Source organism: Cygnus atratus, chromosome 6, assembly GCF_013377495.2.
Source record: "Cygnus atratus isolate AKBS03 ecotype Queensland, Australia chromosome 6, CAtr_DNAZoo_HiC_assembly, whole genome shotgun sequence".
NCBI classification, from domain to species: Eukaryota; Metazoa; Chordata; class Aves; order Anseriformes; family Anatidae; genus Cygnus; species Cygnus atratus.
This window is the reverse complement of record NC_066367.1, coordinates 25,674,969-25,701,988: the sequence shown is the minus strand read 5'-3', so window position 1 is coordinate 25,701,988 and position 27,020 is coordinate 25,674,969. Positions and strand designations below refer to the sequence as shown.

General features: G+C 42.7%; 1 protein-coding gene across 6 annotated transcripts in view; it reads right to left on the bottom strand.

Annotated features, from left to right (window-relative positions):
* SEMA5B (semaphorin 5B) overlaps positions 1-27,020 on the bottom strand; it is a 274,579-nt gene that overhangs the window by 57,419 nt on the left and 190,140 nt on the right. For all 6 annotated transcript variants that reach the window (XR_004777167.2, XM_035536719.2, XM_035536718.2 and 3 more), the window contains 6 exons: positions 17,624-17,722; positions 16,668-16,881; positions 13,792-14,077; positions 9,250-9,385; positions 5,479-5,686; positions 3,072-3,279 (listed from right to left, as the gene is read on the bottom strand). Coding sequence is in view for 5 of the 6 variants with exons in the window: in XM_035536719.2 (XP_035392612.1) it covers positions 3,072-3,279; positions 5,479-5,686; positions 9,250-9,385; positions 13,792-14,077; positions 16,668-16,881; positions 17,624-17,722 (1,151 nt within the window). In the remaining variant the exon portion in view is untranslated. The remainder of the gene's footprint in view (positions 1-3,071; positions 3,280-5,478; positions 5,687-9,249; positions 9,386-13,791; positions 14,078-16,667; positions 16,882-17,623; positions 17,723-27,020) is intronic.

Genomic DNA, 27,020 nt, shown 5'->3' with positions numbered 1-27,020 from the left:
GTTAAAAAGATTTCAAAGCCATGCAAAATCCAGCAGCAAGCACAGCCAAGCTACCACCCAGCAAAGCAGCCTTCAAAACACACTGCACGTTCAAAGGGCTTGCAGGTTTTGCTCGCTTTGGACATCTTCCTAATACTCTCCAGCAAGAGTGGGGAACGGCATACTGAAGCACAACAGGAAAACACACAAACAAGCAAGGTCCCTGCAGCCAAGTCCAGCCTGTAAATTTGGGCAGCTGACATTACAGATGTCTTCCTGTTGCCCTGCTGCTAAGACTGGCTGTTCTGAAAAGACAGATTGAGACAGGTCAGTAGGCAAACACAAAGCACTGCTCAGACACCCAGAAATATATTGGGTCAATGAACTACATCAAGACATGGGGCTGAGCTACCGGTCACCATTTAAGAGACTAAATTGGTGCTGTGTCAATAAAGAAATAGTAAAGGAGATGGCAGAAATCCTTTTCTCTTTCCATCTCTTTCCTTCGCTTCTGCTTTTTCCTCTGCCCCTTCTCTGAGCCTTGGTAACAAGCCCCAAGGTTTAAAGCAACACAACAGCAACGATTGCTGGACAGGATTGATTCTGGAATCAATTTCCCCTCGATACATGATTGCCTGTTGCAGGGAGAAGGCAGGGTGAAGGCAAGAGCTCTAAGTCAGCAATCGGGAACCCACATCAACCCCCGGGGTGTAAAAGGCTGCAAAGTTTCCTGATAACGTGAGGCAGAGCCAAAGAAAATAAACAGTGATGCGGTATTCCTGCCTGGGAGGCACAAATTCTCCCTCAGCTCAAAGCTTCCTGAGCCCCCATCAAAACAATCAGATTATAAAAACTGCTGAAACCAGAGCTTTTCAGGGAGGACAGTCCAGAAGTCACAGCATGACAAAAAAGTAAGCAGGGGGTGTTGCAGGGGTGGGAGCCCTTTCTTCCGTGGTAGCTGTATATTGGCATGTATTAAGCATCGACACAACAATAAGCAATAAATCACAGCCCAGGAGAAGTGCCAGGTGGAATGCACTGGAGGAAATTAAAACATCCCTCTCAATATAGTTCAACATGGAAAGAAATACAAAGGAGGGCAAGTTGACTTATCACCTGTGTAGCCAGGATGCTAAGGGGAAAAAGGTTTCCAAAATTCGCAGCTGAAAAAAATCAGTTGAATAATTTCCTACAGAAAAAGCTGAGCTTAAAAATTAATAATGATATCACAAACATCCTATCAAACAAATACATAAATACCAGCTTTCCTTGGCTTTCCTAAGCTTCCTTCGTTTTTCTTCCTCCTTCTTTCAAATGCACAGCCCCTCCACAAGACTCAGCCATGGAGCAAAGGGTCCATCACAATCTCCACAAGCACACTAACTTGCCAGCATTGGAATTCAGCAAATTCTGACCTCCCACATTGCCAAGTGTATGCAACCCACCATGCTGTCTGAAGACCACACTTCATGTGGTACAGACCAGTGATTGGCTTACATTGCTTAGAAGTATGAAACTAGTCATGCTGGAATAAAGTTTTACCACCAGGCGATAATGCTCTGGCCTTCAAGTCCTAAGTAGATGGTGCTCCTGTGAGGTACCCTCCAACCACTGTTGTTTTTTTTTCCTGCTTGTTCCTTTTTTAGGCAGTTGAGCAAACCTCCACCCATTTGAGCTTTAATGGAACTGTCACACAGAGTACTTACACAGGCTGAAACTGGGACACGATCTATAAATTACCGGAAAGTTGAACTTAAGATTAGAAAAAGAAAGAAAAGGAAGAACTCATTTCTCTTGAAACTGGATCATATATATGTATACACACATAAATATTCTGAAACTGAAACTCTCCAGGACAGCCTGAAGAGGACAGCTGTTATGTTCTACCTTTTCAAATCTCTGCTTTTAAGGGCTAAGGATGGGATGGCATTTTCCAGCTGTGATTCTCTTACTAAACACTTCTGTGTCAGCCTCTCTGTATAAGCTGCTAAACCTTTACACATTAAACACTTCTGAGTCTAACTTGCAGTAATGACCATGTTGCATTTTCCAAAAGGGCAATTAAGAGGTTCAGCAAAAACAGAAAGAGCTAGCATTTTTATATTTAGACAGACATGAATTTGGTACAAGCTGATACATAAACCCTACTTTTTGAAAATAAAATGATGGTGACATTTTCTGTATCACTTTTTTGGCCAGAGAACAGGGACATCTTGCACTAGGCCATGAAAGAGGGAGTCTATTTAGACAGTGCTAGCAAATTCCTTCCTCTTGTCTAGCACAGAGGACATCAGTTTCAGACAAAACTCTCATCAAGAAGAGCAGGGCAAAGGCATGAGAGTAGAGGGAAGAGTGTTTTTAGAGATGTAGACATGCAATTACCCACAGCAGACCCCACTACACTCTCAGGGAGCATATGTCTCAATCAGTTGGTATCACACTGATTCACCTGCTAAAAAGGGGGATATTGTTCAGATCCAAAAGCCTTCTGCACTCATTTCTGGGTGGAGAACTGCTCTGGAGCCAGGGCTGACAATTAAAAATTTTTTTCCTACTCCCTTTAAAAGGTGCAATCAAGACACAGAATCTATCCAGGTGTAGGAGGTGTCGCACTTACTTGAAATGAGCTATTGGGTTCCAAAAGCAATGAGAAGTGGCCATGCAGCCCAGCCCTGCCTCATCAGATGTTTGAGAGGTGATCACTCAGATAAGCAAGAATAGGCTGGCTGCAACCCAAATTCAGAAACCTGCAGCCCTACAGCCAGAAAAACACATGGAGCTAATAAAATCAACAAATCAACAGTGAAATGTCAAGATAAAAAAAAAAAAAAGTAAATATTGCCAGTCCCTCCTTGGTAAAAATACAATTAATTTCTGATGAAGATTAATTAATATTTACCTAAAAAAAAAAATTTGCTTATTCTCGCTGTGCCTGTCATGAATGTATTTATCAGGAGATGCACTTTCAACGGTGTCTTTTGTCTTGCAGTGATGAAAAAAGGCATTCTACACCAAATCAGACTGGAATACGTTTCCCTGGTGCTTTTCGTTTAAGTTGAAGTGGAATATATCAGAGCTGTAAATTTGCTTACCCTTCTGTTCTGTACATGGAGCATCTCTCCAGAGGAATTTTTAGCACTCCATTATTTAAGCCCACGAAGAGTGACCTGTCGCTGTGCAGGATTTGGAGACTCTTGATTGCTTCCCGTTGTCCGTCAGGAAGGATCTGCATTTCCTCTAAATAACAACTCCTCAGGCTCCTGTTAGTGGTAGAAAGGGCCTTCAAGATGGTGCCATACTCTATTGGAACAAGAAACAAGGCACAAGTAAATTTTGGAGACATTGACTTCACGTCACACCTACCGAAAGACTGAAATATTAATGTCATCTTTATACAACTGCTTTAAACCTGGTTCTGTGTCACTTTCAAATATTAACACACCTGCTGCCTGTGGTACAGAGTGCCCCAGCTACATGGTTACAATCCTCAGCAGTTCTCAGACATCAGAGAAACCATCTGGGAATGCATTTTAATGGCAAACCAGAAAGATATGAACCATCTGAAGAGTGAGTACCTGGAAATATTTCCCAGTTGGAGCACTGAGGCCAAAATCAGTCCGGTCCTGTTACCAGTGAGCTGTACAGCAAGGTGACCTGAGATAGCAGGGATCATTTCTGGTGCCTCAATGTCTATATTTCTTTTGGTTTATGGAGCAGATCGGTATGATGTGATGCCATGACAAATGACAACAGATGCAGAGGCCCTGCTGGAAATCTCAGAGGCCTCTGTAATGACTCCATGGGTCACGGGTCTAATTGATCCTCTTCCTGGAAGAAGCCAACCTGCCAGCTCGATGAGGGGATGTTATGGCATCAGCAGTGCATATGCAGAAACATATACATTTGTGTTCACAGTGCTCTTAACCAAACAATTTAAAGATCCGATAAAGTGTGGGAGATCTATGCTGGGGAAAAGGGGGTAACCACACTGTTTTTCATTAAAACCCCAGAAGACATCTGTCAGTCCCGACTGTTCTTGAACTTCAATCTTTCTATCCAGATAACTTCTGTATTGGTGCCAAAGCTCAGCAATTTACAGCACTGGAGTTGGCTGCTATGCGAAGACTTTTTTTTTTTTTCACTTAGCAGAACCTTAAGGGTGGAACAAGACTGAGGCCAAGTCTGAGAACAACTTTGGGTTTGTTTTTTCTGAGGATTGGGTTTTGTGTTCAGGGCTGCCTCTGAGCAGGGCTGTCTCTGCTTAAGCATTTGAATGGGTTAAACATTTCAGGTCCAGCAGAGCTTCATCTTTGGTCACCACTAACCAGGGCCAAAATGCAATGAATAAGAATCTGATCTAATGGCAGAAGACCTTTCCACACAAGTGATGTGAGGCAGAAATGATCCCAGCTCTCTGGCTCTGAAACTGAGACTCCTTGCTTAAAGTATCAAGATATCAAAATAACAGAACCATGTCATATTTCCATGTTAGTACAATCTTCTCATTATAATCAATGTCCAGTGAGGCTCCCACAGTGGGAACATTACTAAAAGACATCAAAGATGATCACTTTTGAAGTAAGTGGAGGTAAAAGTTAGATAAATTATGACACAGTCTGGGAAGATGGTAACACGAGAATGAAGCAATGACTCTGCATTCAGATCTGAGATTAAACTAACACTTATGGAGACAATCCATCTTATTCTAAAGTCAAAGCTTCTGCCATAGAGGATAACAACATTATACCCATGAGGCTGGCCATATGCTCTGATTAATCTAACTATTTAATTTAACCTTTATGATTAGAATGGATATGGGCTAAAACAACCATTTGTAACACTTTGTCCTTCTTTAGCATCTTTCATTTATCCAAGAGATCTCTGCCTTTCAGAAGAGGCAGTGTGTCCTCCTCATTAGAGGATGGCAGTAGAAATTAAGAAATCCAAATCACCCACTTAATAATACCACTGCCTCGCTGTGCACAAAAGCACACATGCCTCAGCTTCCCCATCTGCATCACATTTGAGCACATGCTCATTCCTGAAAGCACAGGGACTTGTACCCCAGTAGGCACGTGGAAATGCAAACACAAACAATTAAAACCTCAGGCAAGCCTAGAAGTTAAGTATTATTTAGAGATGAGTATATCATAGCGCAGAGAGGCAACTTATGTGCATAAAACCACAGAACATTTTAGCAACCTTTGCTCTTTCCCACTGTTATGTATTAGGCTGATCAGTTGAAACATGTTTTTATAAAAGGAGGAAAAATGTTATTGTTATTTTCAAACACACTGTAGATTTATGGCCCATTCACTTGGGACTCTGCTTCAAGTCCTCCATCCTGCTTCTAATTTAGTCAGGCAAGCTAACTTTCATGAAGTTTTGTGCCAAAATGATATTGAATGACTACTGTGTAATGGTGCCATGACCGGGCTCCCAGGGCTGCTAAGTCTACAAGCAAATGGAGGCAACTTTCTTAAGCCCTGGTGCTCTTACCTGTCCCGATATACATCACGTGGTAGAGAGTATCCTTCCCCTGAACAATATCAACCACCAGTTTGGAAAATCGAATGCTGTCCTGAGTCACATACGGATCTACGGTGACCGGCTGCACCACGTCGTTCATCAGGAACAGGCGCTGCGCGTCCTGCAGGACTCTCTCCGTCAGGTTCTCGTTAGGGCTGTCATCACTCAGCGTCCCACACTAAACATGGAAGATTGAACTTCAGCACCTGTGTTTTCTCCCCACGCCAGTAGCCCAAGACCAAACCCTGAAATGCTTTGATTTCAACCAGCCATGCCCTGGTGATTTTTTGAGGAGGCAGGTCTGTGTGAAGGGGCCCAGGACCAGGCCCTTAGCCTGGGTAATGGCTAGCTTTGGCCTGTAGTCCACTAAAAATGCTTCTCCCAACCAGTTCACTGACCATCACTGTGGTGTTTCATTCCCTTGTGATGCCCTGGAGCCAGCACACCAAAGGGCAAAAGGCGTTAACAAACTAAGGAGGGAAAAAAAAAGAATTAAAGAGAGATTTAAAGCTAGCAATGGAAAGGAAGTTTTTGTGGTAATAAATCCTTGGAGCACTTCAAATAATCTTCAGACTGTACCTGGCGTCTCAGTCTGTATAATGTGCAAAAAAATAGAGGTTAAAAAAATTGAAAAACTGGTTGGTTTTTCATCAAAGAACCCATCTCACCACACTGTTTTTCTCTTACGTTCCTTCTTCTGAACAGACCCCTCCAGCTTCATTTTAACCCAGGCAGGTCAGGCACTAACCGCCCCCTCCCCACACACAGCTCTTCTGTCTTCACAGGCCATGGCAGATTGACCTGTGTGAATCCACCCTCCAGCATCAATGGGTGCATGGGGATAGGACTCAACGCCCTGTCCATACAGAACAGGGGGGAAGACGGTAGTTTATCTTCTGTCTTTTAAACACCAGCTCAAGGCCTACCTCTCGTTAACTGATCCTCACAGTTTCAGTAGGAAGATAAAAAAACAACACACACAAATTTCTTTTTCTTTTTGGGTCCAGGTGCTTGGTCTTTCCTTGGAAGGGAAGTTGGTATACTGCAAATTAGGATGTTGATCTACAGCATCCCAGCTGCAGTGTACAAATTTCCCATGTGCATGCTCTCAATATGCATCAAAGCAACTCTGCAGTGTGGCTGCCTTTCAGAGGTGCACCATGTGGAGCTTCTCTTACGATGTGCTAAAATGAGCTCACAGGAATTTAGCTCACATTTACACAGTCGATATGAATCCTAACAGCTGGTGTACTAAGTCCTACAATTGTCAAACCTTTAAGAACTCATTTCAGCAACAAGCATGTTTGTCACAGTTGTGCACAACTTGGTTTGTCCAAAAATCCACCACCAATATCTTGGAGCTTGTGTGAATTAAGTGAACAGGGTGATGCTAGTTCACATCATCTACGAACATGGCCATTTGTTTATTAGCTTTAGCATTTTGGACCGAGTACCCAGACTAAGGAAGTATCAGTGTGGGTTGGTTTTTTTTTTTGATATGTCTTCAGATGAGTTTTAATACCATTTTTTTTGCAAAGGTCATTTTCTTTCATTAGTGTCTCATCCCAAGTTTTAAAGGGTTTTTAGTTGCATCTCTTCTCCTGTCTCCTGTACCCCTTCTGGTTTACACTCCTGCCTTGCTTTGGATGCTTTTCTCTCCACTCTCATTTCTTTCTAGAGCATCACTGAAGGAGGAGTCCCAGTGGCAGGAATGTCATTGTTGGTTTTGTTTTCTATTCTCATCAAGTCACTGATAATCCTTTTGGGCTATTGGCAGCCTGTGTGCTGACACAGCATCCCTCTGGTTTGGTTTTATTTTGTTTTGTTCTAATTTCCTGATTATCTGCACTGCCCTGATCCTCTATATCCTTCAGTATTTCTCCTTCCTCTCCACAAGAAAAAAAAAAATCTGGCATCCTTCCCTCATCCTCCTTTGTGAACACTGAGGCAAAAAAATTAATTTAATTTTTTTGCAATATCTGCCTCTTTCTGTCACTAAATTACCCTTGTCATCTCCTAAAGGCCCTTCACTGACCTCCTGTTCCTCCTGTACTTGAAAAACATCTTAATCTCTTTTGCAATCTTCCTTTTGTCTGCCACATACCTCCTTTTCCTTTCCTTATTTTTCCCTGACCCTTTTTTTTCATCTTGCTGCTGCAATCTTTGCACTCCACATTTTATCTGATACTTTTCACTACATGGAAATGCTTTCCAAAGTCCTCTTCTATTCCTCCTGGGTTAGTCCAGCAGGAGACAGAAAGTCTTTGATTCTTAGTTAACCTTAATATTCCCTTTAAATTTAAAAAAAAAAAAAGAAGGAAAAACAAAAAAAAAGCCCTGGTCATGTTTAACACGGTTGGGCCTTCAGCAAAGCTTTGTTTCTTGGTTTTGAGTGCAGCAAGCTGAGGGGGTGATCAAGAGCCTGAACTTGTCCCACATTGTAGAGGCTGAAGCCCTCACTCAAGTGCTGTGAGGGAATTCAGGGGGAGAAAGTCAGGTTCCTCAGCAGGAACACAAGCGTGTCCCTGCCTGCAGCATGGACCTGCCTCCCATCTGCTCCTGCAGTGATCTCAGCCGACTGCAGAGTCCTTTTTGGAAAGTCCCTGACATCACCACTTTGAAGGCAGATGGCATTTGCAGGCAGCCTCAGCACCTTTGCCATTATAAAGCAGAACCAGATTCACACAATCAGGCTGAAAGGATTCACTGTGCAGGAGCAAGGACAGAAAGATGAGTTTGCCTTCCCTAGGATTCCCCAGGTGGGAAGGGGCTGAGCTGTAAAATGGGCTCACACTTCAGAGGACTCAGGTTGTCTGGGGCTCGCAAATTCATACTTTGTGCTGCAGTGACTGAATTTGGGCATAAAGCAACTATCATGTTCTATAAATTTCAAATTGGCGTTAACTCATAACCCTGGAAAACTACACATTCATAAAACCAAAGATTTTTAAGGCTAGAAGGACCATCTGGCCTCTTCCACTGCTTACTTCTGCAACATGTCAATAACTTCTGGCTGAGCTATCGTGTCTTGGAAAGACATCCATCTCACACAGAAACACTGGCTGCCTTCAGGGCCCCATTAAGTGATGGAAAATTCATCACATCCTTACGCAGTCAGAGTAGTTAATTACCTTTCTTGTTTTAAAATGTCGGTTGTCTCCATTCTAGTTTGACTTTGTCAGCTTCAGCTTACAGTCATTGAATCCGCAAGCTTTGGTATGGATATGTCCCCTGTGAGGACCATATGCTCAGAGTTCACATATCGGTGATGAGTGTAACAGAAATAAGAGGGTAGGAAGAGTGGATTTTCCCTGTTGTGTCAGAGTTTGGGTCCATCCAACCTGATGCAGCTCGCACCACAGGCCAGTATTGCTTGTTTCAGAAAGTGGTTTGCAAGGCTTTTCTCAGTGGGGACATTCCAGTGATATATCCTGCAGGAAAGCTTTCCCCCAAAATTTTTACCTAGAAGACCACCTATGGCCCACATATATTTTGAACTCTCCATTCTTATAAAAGCTCTGAACATCCTTATGTGTAAAAACACTTAAATTTTCCCATAAATCCCATGGTTTCAGTAACATGTGGCAAGGAGTTCCACGGACCAAGATACTCATGAAGGTAGAAAAATATCGTTTATCTGCACTGTGGGTCTTCCTGGAAAAATAAGCCCCCTAAGAATCAACCCAGTGGAGTGACAGAACATTAAAAGGACTGGAGCACACTGAAGGGCAGAAGCAGTACCTGGAAATTTGGGATGGGGTTTAACGTCGGCAGCCAGGCTGATCTGGGGTTCTCTTGGTAACGGAAAGGGCCGTTAAATGCCTGAGTAATGGCACTCAGATTGAAGGCACACACTGCTGAGGCAGCTATGCTGTTTCTGGAAAAGGGGAGAAAAAATCAATTTAATCATTAGAACACTGACATTTTCATCATAACAGACATCAAGCTTCACTCAGACAAAATACATGTAAATTGCTAGGTAGACGTACAGTGATACCAATCTCACAGGGAGTAAAAATAAATAAATAAATTGTAAAATGCAAATGAATTGCATGACAATTTTTGAGAATGAATTTTAAGCTTGGTTTTAAAATGCCTGTGATTTAAGGGCCACGGAAGTAGTTCTGACATGAAAGGTGAACACAGTTTAATTTGCATGGATTATTTACGTCTGGTTTTATTTTTATTTTTTTACCACCCCATCTATCTTGATTGATTACAAACAACATAATTTTTAATCTCCTGGTGTTTCTCAAGGTGAAAGCCTGTTTCTACAGCCTCCTGAAATCTTCAGCTATAAAATATATCCCCTAATGTTTATATATATATATATATATATATATGTATTATTTGTAAGTATACACAAGCATGCACACAGGCAGGGGGAGGGACAGAATGACAGTGCACACCAAGCTGGTTGTTACGGCAGCTCAGCAGGCAAAAATGTCTTGCTAATACGTGCAAGCCTCTGTTTTCAGTGATTACTCCTTCGTGCTCCCAGCCGGGAGCAGCATCCGTCTGGGGCAGGCTGCTCCCCACGTATGCACGCACCAGCCAGAGCAGGCACAGCAAGAGAAATGCCACCGCAGGAAGGACTCTTTGGCAGGGAATTTGTCACAGGGAGGTGATGCTGCCAGGGCAGACTTGCACCCAGATCCACTGGCCTTTGCTGGCCCATTTCAGCCATGGAGGGCCCATTTCTGCAGGGTCCTGAGCAGGCTCAGCGCTTTTTGCTTCCACAGGGTTCAAGTGCACCTCCCTGACGAGTTGGCATCTCCATGAAGCAGGTCCAGAGAGGGCCAGTTGCTAAATGGTTACCTGAAATTCAAAACCTGCTCCCAGCTCTCCCATTTTTTAAAGGAAAAGAACAATGTTTAGAGAGAAAGATATCAAAATAAAACTAAAAATAGGGCTAGCACAGGAAACCGACTCGTCACAGTGCCTTTTAAATAACCCAAGCCCTGCTGTATGTATCTTGCTGCTAATTAAAGCAGTTTGAATTCTCTGAGAAGAACAATTTCTTTTACTAAACCAATAATTACAATCTCTAGCACAAAAAACATAAATTAAAAAAAAGCCTTGCTCCATAGTCCCAGGCAGGAAAGTAGAAGGCCAGATCCTTTCACAGCATATTTCTTCAGAGCAATACAACGTCAGGAGGAACTTCTTGCTTTGCCTTCCCACTCTCCACTCCTGCCCCTGCCCTTCCACCCCCCGAGTGATGGAGTAGCTCCCTTTGAACGTGTCAAAGCAGCGCCAGGCGAACCTTTCTCCACTTCTGTCTGAACACCACTGACGCAGTGCATGCTCACAGACGGCAGCTCTTAAGACAAAGCTAATGATGGATGACAAGTAAATGCCTTGAGGCACACAGGGGAAAAAAAAGAGAATGAGAAGGAAAATGAAAAAGGAAAAGAAAGAATAAAACCCTGATAGTCTAACAAAAACACTTAAAAAAAAAAAAAAAAAGGATTTTTTTAGGTCCCTGCTAAAGACTCCACAGTATAGCCCTTTCCTTTTGATAGAGGAATGAGGCTTTTGATGAAATAATGCTATCTGTGGCCTGGCATATTTCCCATCCCTCCCTACAAAAACCTAGATCCCAGTCTCAAATCAGTGGCATCGATTTGGCCAGCTGGCTCTTGTGTTGCCCTGGTGGAAAGTGCAAGCTCCTTTATTCCACCTCCTGCTCCCTGTGACTAACTAGGTGAGCTAAGTTCAAGGAGGCTTTAACATAGTCTCCAAAAACTTTAATAAAAGCTTCTTAAATATTTCATCAACAGCTTCCCCCAAAAGCTCTCTTTTCCACTGATTTAGCAGGATATAATTTAAAATGAAGCAATAAATCTTTATATGGGTGTTACCACCAATAAGTATGATACAGACTAAAAGCCCTTTGTTATAAGATGACCATAACTGCATTAAAGATGAACCTGCCAGAATAAAAACAGCTTTAAACAAAAAATAATAGTTTTGTGGTGCATCAGTATTCCATTATAAAGGTAATCAGAGTAGAGCGCACATCAGCCCTCTTTGTATGCAGCGCTCATGCAGCATGATATAAGTCCCAGTGGAAGTTAAAAGAATAATTACCATTATTTCTCTAGTCGGATGACAAATTGCAACATTTTCTCTTTGAACTCTCAAAAGAACATCATGTTGTAGACCCAAAACGCTACTTGATCTAGCTTCAGCTATTATCAATAACTCATCTCTTCAATTACACAAATGTTACATATTATATTGTCCTCAGAAGATACCAGAGGGAACATACACCAGTAATGTAAGAAGAGTGACTTAAGTGCAATCCAAAGGAGAGAGGGGTAACACTTACCATGCCTCATGCTTTAGCAAACCTGGGAGACAGACACAGCACAAAAGAATTGTTCCAACCAGAGCTGGTCTGTCTCCTCTGTTTTACACAAAATCCATATAAATTTGATTAATATAGTACATTTATTAATAATTTTATTCTCATTTCCAATTTCCGTTCTTGGCTGGATGAACGGACAAATGGATAGATAAAACATTATCACTATGGGCATAAAAGTGTCTCTGATATAAAAAAAAAAAAAAAAAAAAAAAAAAAGTTGTTTCATCTCAATTGCCCATAGCAGTAGCCAGGTTTCCTTTTCACATTCAGGAAGTTTGGCTAACAGCCTTTAAATGTTTTCTGGGGGAAGAACTCATGCTCCTTTTGACTCCAGGATAGACTTCCCTGAAGTCCACAGTCAAGGTCCAGTGTTTGCTCATGATTATTTTTTCACAAAATCAAAAAATGGTTGAGGTTGGGAGGGACCTCTGGATGTCTTCTGGTCCAAATCCCTGCTCAAGCAGGGCCACCCAGAGCAGGTTGCCCAGAACCACGTCCAGGTGGCTTTTGAAGATGTCCAACCAAAGAGACTCCACAACCTTTTTCTTGTCACTTCTCCAATGGCTCACTTTTGGCTGATGTTGGCAACAGTAGTGCAGAAACAAAACGTGGAAGGTGAATGAGGGTGGCCAAACACTTACCTACTTCTTGGCATTTACAGGCTGGAAATATCATTTTGGATCTGTTGACTTTTATAGTGAAACTCCGAACAGTGCTCTAGCTTAAAAAGTTGGGTCTGATGCTTTGTGGCTTCAAGGGCTGAAGTTCAAGCCCTGCCACGCCAGAGAGAACAGACCCAAGGTCTGTACTTCAGAGAGGCTTCACTTCTTTGGTTTGCTGTGGGGCTTCTTGGGACCAGACAATTATTCATATTGAACAGTACTCTCTATTGCAGAAAAAGCCCCAAAGAAGTTGGCTAACCAGCATGAGAAAGATATTTTGAGTGGTTGTCATGTGGAGTAACTAACTCAGACTTTCATCCTCTAGTTTACACATCAGGATAACACCCCCCTGGAGAGCATGCATTATTGAAACTCAATACCGCACAGACTGGTTATAGCTTGAAACTTATCATCCTAGCCTTGGGCTTCAGAGAAAAAGTTATTTGAGTTTTTCTGACTTAAAAAAATACATTATGAGTTTTTTAATATATTTTTTAATTAACTCCTCTTCTCTTTTCTGCTTTCACAGCTACACTAAATCATTCCAATTACAAGTTTTTTCAATATCAAGCCAAGAAAAGGTGATTATGAAGTTTCAGAAATCATTCCTTCCCCTCAGATTTCCAACACTGCTTTTGATTTATGGACCCCAAACTGTTTGTAGCAGAGGTACAGACCCACTTGAAAATGTTAAATGCTGTGTAGCCTCCATGACCTTGCTTCTATAATATGTTGTTCAGCAGTTTATGTTGATTTCAGTCCCTGCTGTTGTCATCCCATTTGCCTCATTTTCCTCCTTCCAATACTTCTCTCCCAAGCATATGTATCTGTCCATTTCTAGGGCCAATCCCGATGTTCACACAATAGCATCAGATCATTCAGGCAGTAAACCTGGCTGAAAATCTATTTTTCTACTGGGTCATTTTCATACCAGCTCTGTGAACAAGACAAGTAGCATTGGCACTACAAAAAGTCAGAAGTCTGTCACAGCTCAGTTTTAAATCAAATTAAGTTACCCTAGAAATGTACTGTCACCCGTAAGGGACTCGAGGCATCCATGAACAATGGACTAAAAACATTGTCCTAAAGGCAATGTTGCCTTGATGGATAATACAGACCTATCTATTCCTTTGCGTTAAACCAAAGGATCTTTCAAAAATTATTGCTCGGACTGCCTAAGAAATCAGGATATTGCTGGTTTGAGACTGCTGGGGATAGAAGAAGGGCAGTAAAACCAGTGCAACTTACACATTAGTGGTGAAGACACCATAGATCAGGTCTTGCTCAGGAAGGTAGAAGGTGCTTTGCAATTCATTATAATAGAAAGGGATTTCTCCAGCACGGGAACAGTTCAGCCTGGCCTTCATGAAAGTTGTCCATGTGTCCTCCAATAAAAATCTCCCCCCAATGTCATTTTTGCAGACCCTGGCCACACGAGAATACACTGTTTTCCCACAATCGTGTTCTACTGCATTCTCTCGGAAAAAGAAGTAGGTGAACAAACCGATGTCGTAGGCAGCAATAAAGTTAGGCTCTGAAAAACAAACATGTGAAGAGATTTATACAGGTCAGAAATCAATCCGTGCTCAGTGACTTGCCCAATGCATTGTACTGCCAGCTCCTTTTACATAGGCTGTCAAAGCTGCGACCACAGGGAGTTTGGAGTCAGCAGCAGACATAAAAACAGTAGATGAGAATAATGATATATGGGGGTACAGCTCTAGCTCCATTTTTCAGATCATAGAAGAATCCCTTCATTTCCCCACTTTATTGGCTATGCTGCTACTGACTGCAGTGAAAGCAGAGTTTAACGCTTTGCATATGCACGACTACCCTCTGTACCTACAGTTATTTTACAACATAAAGCCTTCCCATTGGGTTCTTTTACTTATTCTCTTCTGAAGTGCACCTTATGGTGTGTTAAATACGCTGCTTGCATCCGCCCAATTCCCCAAACTGCTGCACTGAAACATTCAACCTATTTTCCCAGCGCAATCACATCTGGCTTTTATCACACAGCCTTTCCAGTTTCTAGGCACAAAAGATTATCTTATGTCCGTAAAACAAAACCACGCCACAAACTGACAATATCAAAGCAAGCTCTCCTTAATTCTTTTTCTCCTGGAATCATTGTTATTATTTTCACAAGGATGGAAAAGAACCTGGTGTTGGTTTGTAATGAATATTTTAATTGGCTATTTAACAAAGCTTTAAAGTGTACAGTCTTTCATCCCAACAGTTTCTCTGGCAAAGAGAAAAGATTGGCCAATTAATAATATGTGACTAAACAACAACAACAAAAACCCTGTTGGTTTTACAGGTGCTTTTACGATGTTCATTTTTGAGTAATGCTCAAAGGAAAAAGAGAAAAGAAAAGTACACAATTTCTTTAATTCTGCAGCCCAGGAGTGAAAGGAGAACAGTCTGGCAGAGAGGGGAAGGCAGACTCATGGTGCTGCAAGGAAGGTTTGGGAAGTAGAATATGGTTCAGAGGGAAGGGCACTGCAGAGCATCTCTGATCAAACTTTCTCTTTCAGACAAACTGTGAACTTTAAAGGGATCGCTGTGATCACCAACCTGAACCTTCCTTCCATCTAATACTGAACCAGAGAATTTCACCCTGTAATTCCACCATCAAATCCTACAACTAACAGGTGAATTAGATCGCATATTTTGAAGGAGATCTGATCTTACAGGACAGCGTCACACGGCTTTACATTCATCACTTTCCTCAGTGACTTGTTCAAATGACTAACGACTGCCCCAGCTGCAACCTGCACTTCTTCTTCCATTTGACATTATCTGGTTTTAGCTTCCAATCACAGGCTCTTGTCATGACTTGTCTGTTAGATTAAAGAACTTTATCCTGCCAGAGATCTTCTCCCGGTATAAGTATTTCCATATCATGTGCAAAACACCTTTTATCTCCTTTTCAGGAAGATAAATAAATTGAGCTCCTTAAGTCTCTCACTGTGAGGCAGACTTCCCAAGCTTCAAATCACTCCATGGCTCTTCTCTGAATCATCTTCAGGTTTTCTGTTTCTTGTTGAAAAGTGGCCAGAATGGGATAAATTTACTCCAAAGTCACCAAGACTGCACAAAGTTGTAAATCCAAGAGTCATGTTAGCTTTTCCAACCACAGACTAGAAACTCAGTTTCTGTTTGTCCTTCTTTAAACTTCTCTGTTCCAAGGTTCCCCCGTGTGACTTCCTTCTGAATTCTTAACTCATGTGCAGACAAGAGGCACATATTTCTAATGAGTGTATATGAGCTATGCTACTAATTGTCCTAATTCATAGTCTTGCCTGATGACATTCTTCTACAACTCCTGCTCTCTATATAACATTATATATGAGTGTCTGCAGAAGCTGAGTTCATTCTCATTAACTTCCAGAGAGTGCACGGTCCCACTGTTCATATCCTTGATTGAAAGGTTCTGAAATCCAACAGAAATATTCTGAATATTTGGTCAACTTACCTGGGCCAAAGGAGAGAGGGGAAATATTGGGGTCTCCATCATTATAGTCTGCTCAGTCAAGATGTGCTTTGTCCCAGCCAGAGGATACGGACTTACTGCAGGAACTACTGGTTGAAATTCTACAACTTGCTTGATGCAGGGTATTATCAGACTGGGGTAACAGCTGCTTTTAATAACTATAAATCCACAACAGCATGGGTTTACATGTAACATAACTTGCTGTGAAATTTCTCATTTTCAGACTGATCTTGTACTGAAACGAACCATTTTCAGCTGAGTCAGTGGAAGTAGAGTGTGCTCAACACATTGCAGAACTGGGTCAACAACATAAGGCTCTATTTAACTTGGATCTTCAAATCGTTGAGGGATTTTCTAATTAAAAGGATGTACTTGGTCATCTCAGAAGACAGAGACCCATATATATATTAAGTAGCCTGTAAGACCCACTTTACATATTCTAAATCAACTCCTCTGACATCCTTCCAGGCTACTTTTAAATGTCTTCTAAGCTGCACTGATCATTGCACCAGAAGCCCATCCCCACCATAACTCTGGATTCCAATAAGAAAACAGAAGGAAGGATTTACAGGCCTGCCAAGTTGACTTTAATACACCTCTTGCTCAGATACGACCCACATGACTTTACCATTGAGCCATTTGGAGTTGTATTGTGCTGTCCTAAGTGGGGGAACATTTCCAAGGCTGCGGTAAATAGCAGGATCCCGTCCAGAGAAATCAATTACAGTTGCAGCATAGAGTTCTCCTCGTGATGTAATCACAGCTGTCGAGTTATGCCGGGGGTCATACGGGCACCGAGCCACTCCATTAATTCTGTCAATGATTTTGCTAAGATTTCCTACCTGTATTTAAAAGGAGAGAGGAGAGAATTTAAAGAGCAGCTGGCTTTTGTACTGCCACAGAGAATTCAGTTTGCCCATGAGTACCTCCGAGCAAAGCCCTGATGGTAAAAAAAAAACAGGCAGCTATAAGACAATAATGCCAGCGATGACTGTAAATTGATCTTTACACACATCACTTGCCAGTGTAAGAAGTTGTGTCTGAGCCTCACTGATCCTACTACCTTGTAAGAAGGGTAATTCCCCTGCCAATAAAGCCTGCAGAGCCCAACCCACTCACAGTAATCAGGTGCTCCTCTCGCTAGCACAGGTTTCTAATCTTACATAGGTACCTTCTGAATGTGTACTGGCATTAAAAAATATAAAAATAAACATTGCTCCGAACCTGCTCCTGCCTCCCTTGAAGCCAAAGGGAGTTTTGCCATTTATTTTGAAGAAAACATTTAAGTATTCAGCTCAGGAGGTGCTCACGGCTAAGCCTGTCTGTATTGCCCATTTTCAACAGCATACCCAAGGATTACATGAGCAGCACTTTGTCCAAATCTGGCTCAACCATACCATGGGTTTTTTGCTCCCCACCTGCAGACACACCACCCCCTGCCCCAACGGGGCCAAAAACCCAAAACAATTTCAGATCAACTGCATTTGGAACATATTCTCTTCACCCATGAAGCCCTGTCAATGACTGGCCTTCCCCAGAACACATATCCAGCCCCTCCATCACTGCAAAAGAGGTGAAACAGACCTGACGACTGGAACACACTGGCGAAAAGGCATTGGTACCACAGGTAAAAACCTTCTTGCCATAAACAATCAGCACTCGGACATAGTTCTGACACTCTTCCTGTAGGGACACAAGACAGAGACAAAGGAACTTTGAAAAAGAAGACTGTGGGGTTATTTATTACATTAAAAAAGTACCTGTATGGCAGCTGGAATGCACCTTCTTTAGCTCTAACTTGGACCAAGATTTGTTGCATCAAGCGCTGCAGCAGTGCACAGCTGTAGGGAGCCAGCAGTCTCCATGAGCAAGGCCAATTTGCTGCTTACTTCTCTAACCACAGTCCTGCACAAATAGTCTCTGGTAGGATGCTATCCATCAGGCTGACTCTGTGTTAGCTACACAACTGGCTCTTTCTTTCTGCTTAAATTGGAGGAGGAATCCTCCCTCTTTTCATGATATTTCTGACCTTCTTTTCCCATCACTGCTGCAGCTTTGACAACATTACCCAGACACAGCTCTGGTGAAGGGCGGAGGGGCTCCCTGCACTAAAAGTCAAACCGGTGTAGCAGGAAAACAGCAGGAACTTCTCTGCAACAGGAGAATCTCATGCTTGGACAGACTGTTGCTTCCTTCCACCATGAGGTTCCATGCTCAGGATTTTCCATAGTGGAAGGAGTTTCTCTTTCAGGCCAGGACAGCGAGAAATAGCAAAACCCATCTTCTCAGCTGCTACAAACAGTAAACTCTCTCCACATGCCAGTCCTCAAAACAGTGGGACAGTCATCCCGTGCTGGGGTAGTGGTGACAGCACAGGGCTGCATTGGCTTTGTTCAGAAAATCTCCTCTGAGCTGCTGGAGAGAGCCACAGCCTCTCCTTCCCCCTGCAGCCTCACATCCTGACACCGGTGGACTGCAGGTCAGGCCAGCTGAGCGAGTCCGGGTAGAGGCGAGGGCTTTCCAAGGCAACCTGCAGGGAGTGGAGGTGCCAGCACAGCCTGTGGCAGCCCCTTGCCCCGAGATCCATCCCCACAGCCCCGGTGAGGGATGCCTGGTGAGCCTGGCACCGGGCTGCCTGCCCTGGGCTCTGGAAGCAGCGACGAGAGGAGGATGTGAGCTTGTGAGTGGCACCCACGGGCTCCAAGGGAGGAAAGGCAGTTATATTCTACTGTAAACAGAGAAGGGAACTTGTTAAAAAATAACAACCTCGGCTGGGTTATCCCGGCTGCTTTGCTTTCCTCCCTCCAATAGATCATAATTTGCTGCTAAGCTGAGCCTCCAGCTGCAGACACCGCTTCTCCTGTAAGCAGCAATCACTCCGCGAGCTTCCCCGTCTCACAGCGCTCCACGCTGCTGATCAGTTCCCTGAAGACTTCATTTGCAAGATTCAGCAGTGTAAAAGCACTCCATATCAGCTGGAAAGGGAGAGGCTTGCTTAGCTGGATTAGGTACTACCATCTCCTTTCATTCGCTGTATGGAAATCAACTTGCTGAAGAATGGCATTTAGCAAAACCCCCCCGGCACTGGCCGCAGACAAGCGACTGCATGGGCACAGCGTCTGGGGCTTGCTCCTGAATGGAGAATTGTGCAGGGACTGTGCTCCTGAGCCAGCCCGGGAGCACTCACCTGGCCCCGGCAGAGGCCACGGAGGTGATGGAGTGGGTACTGCCAGGCTGACCTCAGCAGGGATTTGGGGATCCGACACACAGCCCCTGGCACAGAGGAACCGGAGCTTAAATCCGTAGCAGGGTCGATTCAGCCCTTCGTATCTCAGAAGCAGATCGGTCCTGGTGACCGTGCACCAGGAACACTGTCCCACCTTGAGAACAGAGGTCTCGTGGCTTCCTTTGATCAGACGAAGGCTTGCCAGCCTCTCTGCCCTCTTCCTGTCCTTACGTGGTGCTGTGAGCCCTGCTGGTTATTCCCTGCCCTAGCGGGTTAAGTAATTCCTGTTTCTGTACAGCACAGTTACCCAATCCCACTTAATATTAGGACCACTGTATATTTAACTGTGAAGGACCAGAAATTCTTGAGGAAATGCGATTTAAAAAGTACGGGCTCCTCTCCCATTGAGTTTTGTTTTCAGAATATGATTGATTTGGCATCTAACCCAGAAAGCAGCTCTGTACCCGAATTTCACATAACAAGAGAGCATCCACCTGCTCCCCTCTGCTTCCGCCTTCCTCTGCTCTGCGCAGTCTGAACACAGCATCTGCCCTAAACCAGATAACACCACTAATGTTGCCGCACTCTTTACTGCATAGGTACTTAAATATGCTCCTAAATAAAACTCCGTCCTGCAGAAATCTCAGATCCTAACTGGCAGAATTCTCTTCTTTGCGCAGACCTATATTACACATGAACAAGCTTTCATTTCTCTAAAAATCCTCCCAGCTGAGAAGACGGAACACAAAAAAGAATTTCTCTGTGAGATCACGCTGGATGCATCTGTTGCACACTTTACTCCAAGGCGCAGTAGCCCAGGTTGATAAGGATGCTGGAAGCTGGTAAAATATTGTCTTATTTTAGCCTAATTAAGCATGGCTTTCTTTGTACCCATTCAGTCAAAAGCAGAGGTTATTTATTGAAAGAGAAGAAAAACCATACTGAGCAAATATATCTGCTGCTGTCTGAACCTGCACCAAAATATTTCATCTGTGACTTCCAGCCCATTCCCAACTGTGCTAGCAAAGAGCAAAAGAGCACAGGCAGTGCAGATGAGGTGTTAGACTGGAAACATTTGACAGCTGATACTTTTCAGGGAACTGGATGTACCAAGCCCAATAATTATTTCACTGGCTGTAAAAGGCAGAAACTGGGGTGCCCGGTGGATGTTTTCTTCTCCTGTGCTTAGATAACATTGCTACCAGGTGTGGGCCATACCCAACCATAGTTATATCCCTATGAATTAACTGCCTAGGCTCTGAGTAGGCTTTTTCCCTGGACTTGCCTTACTAATGATGGTAAAAGGGCTCCACATTCCTGGGGCAAGAACAACGATCACATGTACTTTTCATCCACCGGTCTCAAAGCAATTTGTAGAGCATTAGTAATGTTCTAAAATGGACACGCATTATCTTCCTGTCCTCTGGGCTGGATGAATCGAAACACACAGGTGCTAGAAGGTTTGCCATGGTGACACACTGAATGAGAGAAGATCCTGCAAGACGGGGACAAAGATTTAACTACCGGACCCCACCTCGCTAACCTGCCTGGCTCCAAGAGGAATCCTGTGCTCATCTAGTATTTCTTATTGCTGTACGCACTGCCAGTCTATGACAACCTCCAACAAAAGCAAGGAAGAAGCTGAACCACTAAAATGTTCCAGCTTGTGGGATTTTTCTCGAGACACTGTTGGTGACATCTACATTAGGTCCCCTTTCTGCCCTGTTCTCAAAATAACTAGAAAGGAACAGGCTCCTCTCTGTGTTCTTTAAGCCAGCCGGGATCTGCTCTGAGAAGTTATTCACCATGCTCCCCTCTACAACAATTCGTAGCTGAGGCAACTGGTTAGTAAAATGATTTCACAAGCACTTACAGAAAATGGGAGCTATTTAGTGCAGTTTCTTCCATGGGCCTGGAAAACTGAGTCGTACAGGAGGAAAAATTCAGATGGGCTTTATTTAACATGGCTGGAAAATCTGGCAAGCTTGAACCCCAGCTCTGTCTAGACAAGACAATATTTGGATCCTGCTCCCACATCATGGAGCAGACAGTTCGATCTGTGTGTGATCAGACTGCCAATCTCAACACCAGAAGATATTATTGGGATCATGAGATTAAGGATTTAAATAAAGGGAGAAGACTCAATATTTATATGGTTAATGAGAATAACCCAGTTATATTAGTTGGGATTATCATTAAATATGTGGCAGAGCTGATAAAAACCTGTGGCTCACTGCCGGAGCATTAAGCGTATCTCTGATTTTTCTCTGAAATACATGTTATTGACTTTGGGGTTCTCACTCCTTCCTCCAAATTACCTGATACTGGTCCCTTTTTGGAGATAAGGCCTTAGACTGAGCAGAAATCACTTTCCCCTAGTCTAATAATCCTTGTTTTCCTAGGAAGAGTACATCACTGGTAAAGCTTAATCTTTATTGAATCCCTTCATGCCCCTCCTCACTTTAAGCCCATTCTCATTTATTTCAGGTTTGCAACATTTAGATTTCACTGTGTCTGTGAATGGTGTAATGTCCACTACTGTGGGCAGGAGCAGGGCTCTTTCTAGCAATACAGATGTCAGGCTGCTTTGAAAGCACATTTCAAACCCAAGAACCCAAAGTGTTACTCCATTCATTCGTGTGGACAGACCAGCAAATGGAGGGGTTGAACTCCTGCTGGCTTCAGTTTGAGGTAAAATTCAAAAAGACATTTTCAGGATGCAAAGAATAAGCCAGCTGTAGGTGCTTCTTGAGTCGTTTCATCTGTCATCTCTGAACACTGGAGTTCTGAAATGTTATAAGCCCTTAATCTCATTGTACAGAGGTATTTTTCCTTTGAAAGCCTAACCGTATATAGGCACTGCTTTAATTGGCCTTTACTTTGAATAAACCACTCAAGCTGTTTTCTGAGATCTGCTTTTTGATTTTTGATTTTTTTTAACCTAATAGTATTTCATCACATACCAATACATTTTGATCATAGACTAAAAACACAGCTACATGCTCTAACAGGAAAATAGCTGTTTCAGATTGTCTGATGTCCTCAGTAAGAAATACAAACTCTTCAGAATATGGAAATTTATTTTGGGGTTAGGCCAGGGTGGTTAAGAGGAGAAATGGGATGAAACTTGGCAAAGACACAGTTATGACCTTTTAACAGAGCTAAAAAATAATGAAAATAGTTTCACACAATGTGCAATTAATCTGCAGAGCTTGCTGCCAGTTCACTGAGGCCAGAGCAGAGCGAGATAAAACAGGTAGAGGGGGTTGTATGTGGAGAATGAGGACATCTCGAGTAGAAACAGCAAATTTTACCAAAAACTCATAAAGACTGGTCCACAGTGACCCAAAGCCTGCCTGTTCTCCCTAGCTAGATCAGTGGGGTGGGGGGGGTTACTTCTTTGAAACCTGGCTCCTCTTTTCCATTCAGCTCCTCCTGGCTACATCTACAAGACTCTAACAAAACCTAGAAGCTGCAAAAAGAAAGGAATTCTGGTTTCAGGAGATGTTACCGTGACGGGAGGTTGTTTCCCTACTGATGCAAGTCATCCTGCACACTACTCCTGAGTAGCCAGGTTTGGCCACCCCGATGCGGCAGGACAACGCGATGCTCTGTGTCAGTGCAGTCGGCAGTACTACTCTAGGCTGCCAGAAGAGAAAGCAGGAGCCACATCGGGAGTCATCTGGGGGTAGATCAAACAGAAACACTCACGCCTCAATGTGCTGGCAGCTGTACCCAGAGAAGGCTCCTGCACTGCTGGCTGGCCAGATTATTCCTGCTGTCTACACATGCAGTGGGAAGAGAGGACTTCTGTCCCGCCGCTGATCTGGCAGGTCCCCCCACACTCTCTGCTCCTCAACCACTGGATGCTCTGGTCTGTTTAGCTGTGCTTACTAGCTACACCAGCCATCCCAAAAGCCTTGCATTACTATAAAAGTAGATACACTGGCTCTGAAGTACAGCCTGCAGTTCAGAGAACCGGCCAGCAGAACTCCATGTTCGGCCTTCAATGACATTTTAGAGTACAGCAAATATTTATTTGTTGCAGTTCATCCCAATTTGTTAAAAAAAATCATGATCTAACATGTTTTTGAGCACTGTTATTAACATGCTTCTAGATGTTTATGTTATTTCTTTGGACAAACAATTTACTAATCAGCCTAAGCCAACACCCTGACCAAGCTGTCTTTCTCCTCTGAGTGCCATAAATACCAAAGAGAATCACTAATGATTTTTCCAGCCAAGTTTTCTTTAACGGACTTCAAATCAAATTAGGTGGCTGATAGTTTAGCAGAAGCAGTAGGAATGTAGTTTTAGATTTCTAGAAACAATTAGAAAGGGGAGGAAAAAACCGTCTGACTGCCTCGCAGTTACCTGTGGATTGATATAGCGCCTGTTGTATCTGGATGCCTGTTATTTGTAAGTTGTATGGTGATTCCCAGCCACATTAGATGACCAGAGGGACACAACCTCTGTATGACAGCCACTTGGAGGCCTAAAATAGCAGATTCCTCCATTAGCCTAGCAACTTCTGCACCAAACCCATTTAACTGGCCTGAAACCTTGGGCCAGGATTTCCCTGCAACCTTGCATGAATCCAAGAACCCCCTGTATCAGGACATCATACAAGAAAAGGGAGACAACCAGTCCGGGACAAACAGTAGCTGGATGCCTATCAGATGCTTCCCTCGGTTCCTTCTTACTCCAGAAGTGTTATCAGTGCATCATCTTTCCCCCTGCTACCCAAAGTCCTTAGGACAGCATGTAAGCGCTGGAGCGCTGCCATTTTCGCAAACAGTTCCCTTCTCTCTTTGAAATGGCGGTGTGCTGCTTTTGGAAAGTTAACAAATAATTTTATGCTTAGACAAGTCAAAGACCAAAGGGCGCTTGTTTAGAAAGCCACAGTTTTCTATGTCAGGCAAAATTCCTTAGATGTGGTGGATGGGGCTGTTATGCAGAGACAAACCAATTACAGACTAGAAGCTGAGCAGCTCCTAATGAAATTAAATACATTTTGATCTAGTGGCACCTCTTCCCCTTGCACTCTATCCATCGCTCATTTTAACTACAACCTCTGGGTGATATCACTTGGAAGACAGAAAGAAAGGCAGCATAACACCGATTTTGTTCTCTGCAGTATCTCTCAGTATGGTGGATGGTTTCCAGGGGAGAATTTTAAGGTGCTGATCAGGATGCATTTTATAAATGCTGCAAAAATAGGAATAATTACTAGCGGAAGCCAGCATGGATCTCCAGTGACATGGCAAATAAAGCATATACAATTCTTTGAGGAAACCACAAGCTTTGGTTGACAAAAATAGCAATATAAATGAAAGAGACTTTTCTGAAGTGTATATTTTAATACCACATGACATATAGTAGAGAGTTACTTTTAAAATCAAGTTCAAGTACATATACTTTAAAGGATTAAAATCTGATAAATGCGTGGACTGAAAAAAAGTCCTCTGAGAAAAATCATTCACAAAGTTGCTATTCTAGCAGGGACTCAGATGGCAAGGTACTAGTCCAGTATCAACATTTTTCTTAACCAGCATTTGTGGATAACCTAACGATCAGAAAAATAGCAATTACCAATGAGGCCAAAGCAGACATATACGTTAGGCTGGTTGTTAAGCTATACCCAACTAACAAAATACATTTTTTTAAAGATCTTACACATTAAAGAGCAAGGAACAAAACGACTTTATGTACAGAGTGGGAGATTACACCCCGAAACTAGCAACTGTGAAAAGGATTTAGTAGTCACAGTAACTAGGCAATTCTGCAGGATCTCCTATGACAGAAGAGCTTATGAAACTGCTGAGTATATGAACAGAGGGCAAATAAGAGGTAGAAGACTATTTTAATCACACTCAGGCATTAGAGATTGACATGGGAATACAGGTGAAAAATTGGAGTGTGCAGAAAACAGACACAAAAATATTCAATAGCAGTGGAAGAGTGAGTTAGAGAAAGGCTTGGAGATCTCAGCTTTCTACATTACCAAAAAGTCTAAGTACTGACTTGACAAGAGCATATAAATGGTTTTGCAAAAAATAATGAATATTGGTAACTAAAGAGCTCCTTAATCTATAAGAGAAGGGCAAAAAGAGACACAGACACTCAAAACTGAAGCCAGATTCAAAGAGGAAATAAAGTACATGCTGTTAACAGTGAAGGTGATCAGCCATTTGATTAAGCCAGCAAAGCATGCAGTTGGCCTGTTTGATTCAAAACCTTCTGCCTTCCTCAGGAAGGTGCAGCAGCCAAAGACAAGTTACTGAGCTCAGTTTTGGAACAGGCAGGTGAAACTTCTGGCCAGAACTACACAAGGTGTCAGAGGAAAAGACCTAGTAGCCTTAAATCTGGGAAACAGATTTCTCATCTCCCTTTTCTCTATCCAGTTGGTACTCAAATGTAGAGTCATCATCATGCCATGGTAATTATATTTCCGTGATATGCATTTTGTAGCTTTTACTCTTGCACTTCTTATTTTCCTTATGGTAAAACTCTAGGCATTTTAGGAGGAGATTTTCTAAGCAGCAGGGAGAATCCAATTTAGATACTCAACGGGCGTAAGAAAAAGGCATTTTCATACACTAGGTAGCTTTGAAAGCTTCATCTTAAAATAAAGACATTATTAAATGGGCAAGGAAAATGAACCAGTCATATAACTTACCCAAACTACACTGTGAATTAATATAAGAGCCAAAGGTCCTCCTTATTTCTAGCCTTTATCACCACATATCTAAGTGCCTGACAATTCTGAGCATATTTATCATCACATCATCTGTGCTATGTAGAAAACTGCCATTAGTCAAGTTTTGACAAAGCAGAGCTGAGACAGACAGAGTTCTGGTTCTTGTACCACTATCACACAGCATAAATAGAAATATTCACATTGTGTTGCCCTTGCCTGATGCATTTACCCAGCCAAAGGCAAACATACTAGGTCAGAGCTGGACTTCTCAGCTGGAGTAGAGCTGTTCATCAGCTTGCTGAGCTCTATATATTTGGAGCTAGCACTAAGTCATTTCTCTACAGTGTAATGAGCAGTGAATGTGTAGACTCCCAGGAGGGATTCATCCATGGACATACAGGCAAAACTAGATACAGACTTGGGAGATCTGAGTTTACTTATCTACTGCAGAATCCTTCTGCCTTTCTTCATAGCTTCATGTCTTCTTGTCAGACTCTTAGTCAACACCTCTGTTTGCCATTAATTGTATGTCAAGAAGTGTCTAACAATATGATTAATTATTGTTCCTCAAAACTGCACACCCAAGGCTCCTGCACCCACCAAACAATATTAAGCTCTGGATAACAAACAGCATAAACTCAGCTGTTTGGAGCATCATCCTCATGAAATGTTTGGCAGACTCTTTGCAGTGTGTGGAGGCAGCAGCAGCAGCAAAAATGCTCAGACCATTGCTTTCTTTTGGCATGACAGTAAAAATAATAAATTGAAATTATCCTAGAATTTGTTCAGTGGAGTGCATGGAATCTCATAGGGTTTTATCTGGGGGCTGACAAAATAATTCTGGGTTATAAATTCAAATTCTTCATAAACAATGGACTAAGGTTCACAAATTTTTACAATGGGAGTACAGAGTAAAATCCTTTCTTCAGAGTACACATTTTAAAGTACAAAGACCACAAATTCAAAAATTCTTTGCGTCTTGGGTTTTAGAGTTTTTTAATGTTGTTCATCTTCTTTCGGGTTCTTCTTCTAGTGGCTGGCAAAATTTGGTGTTT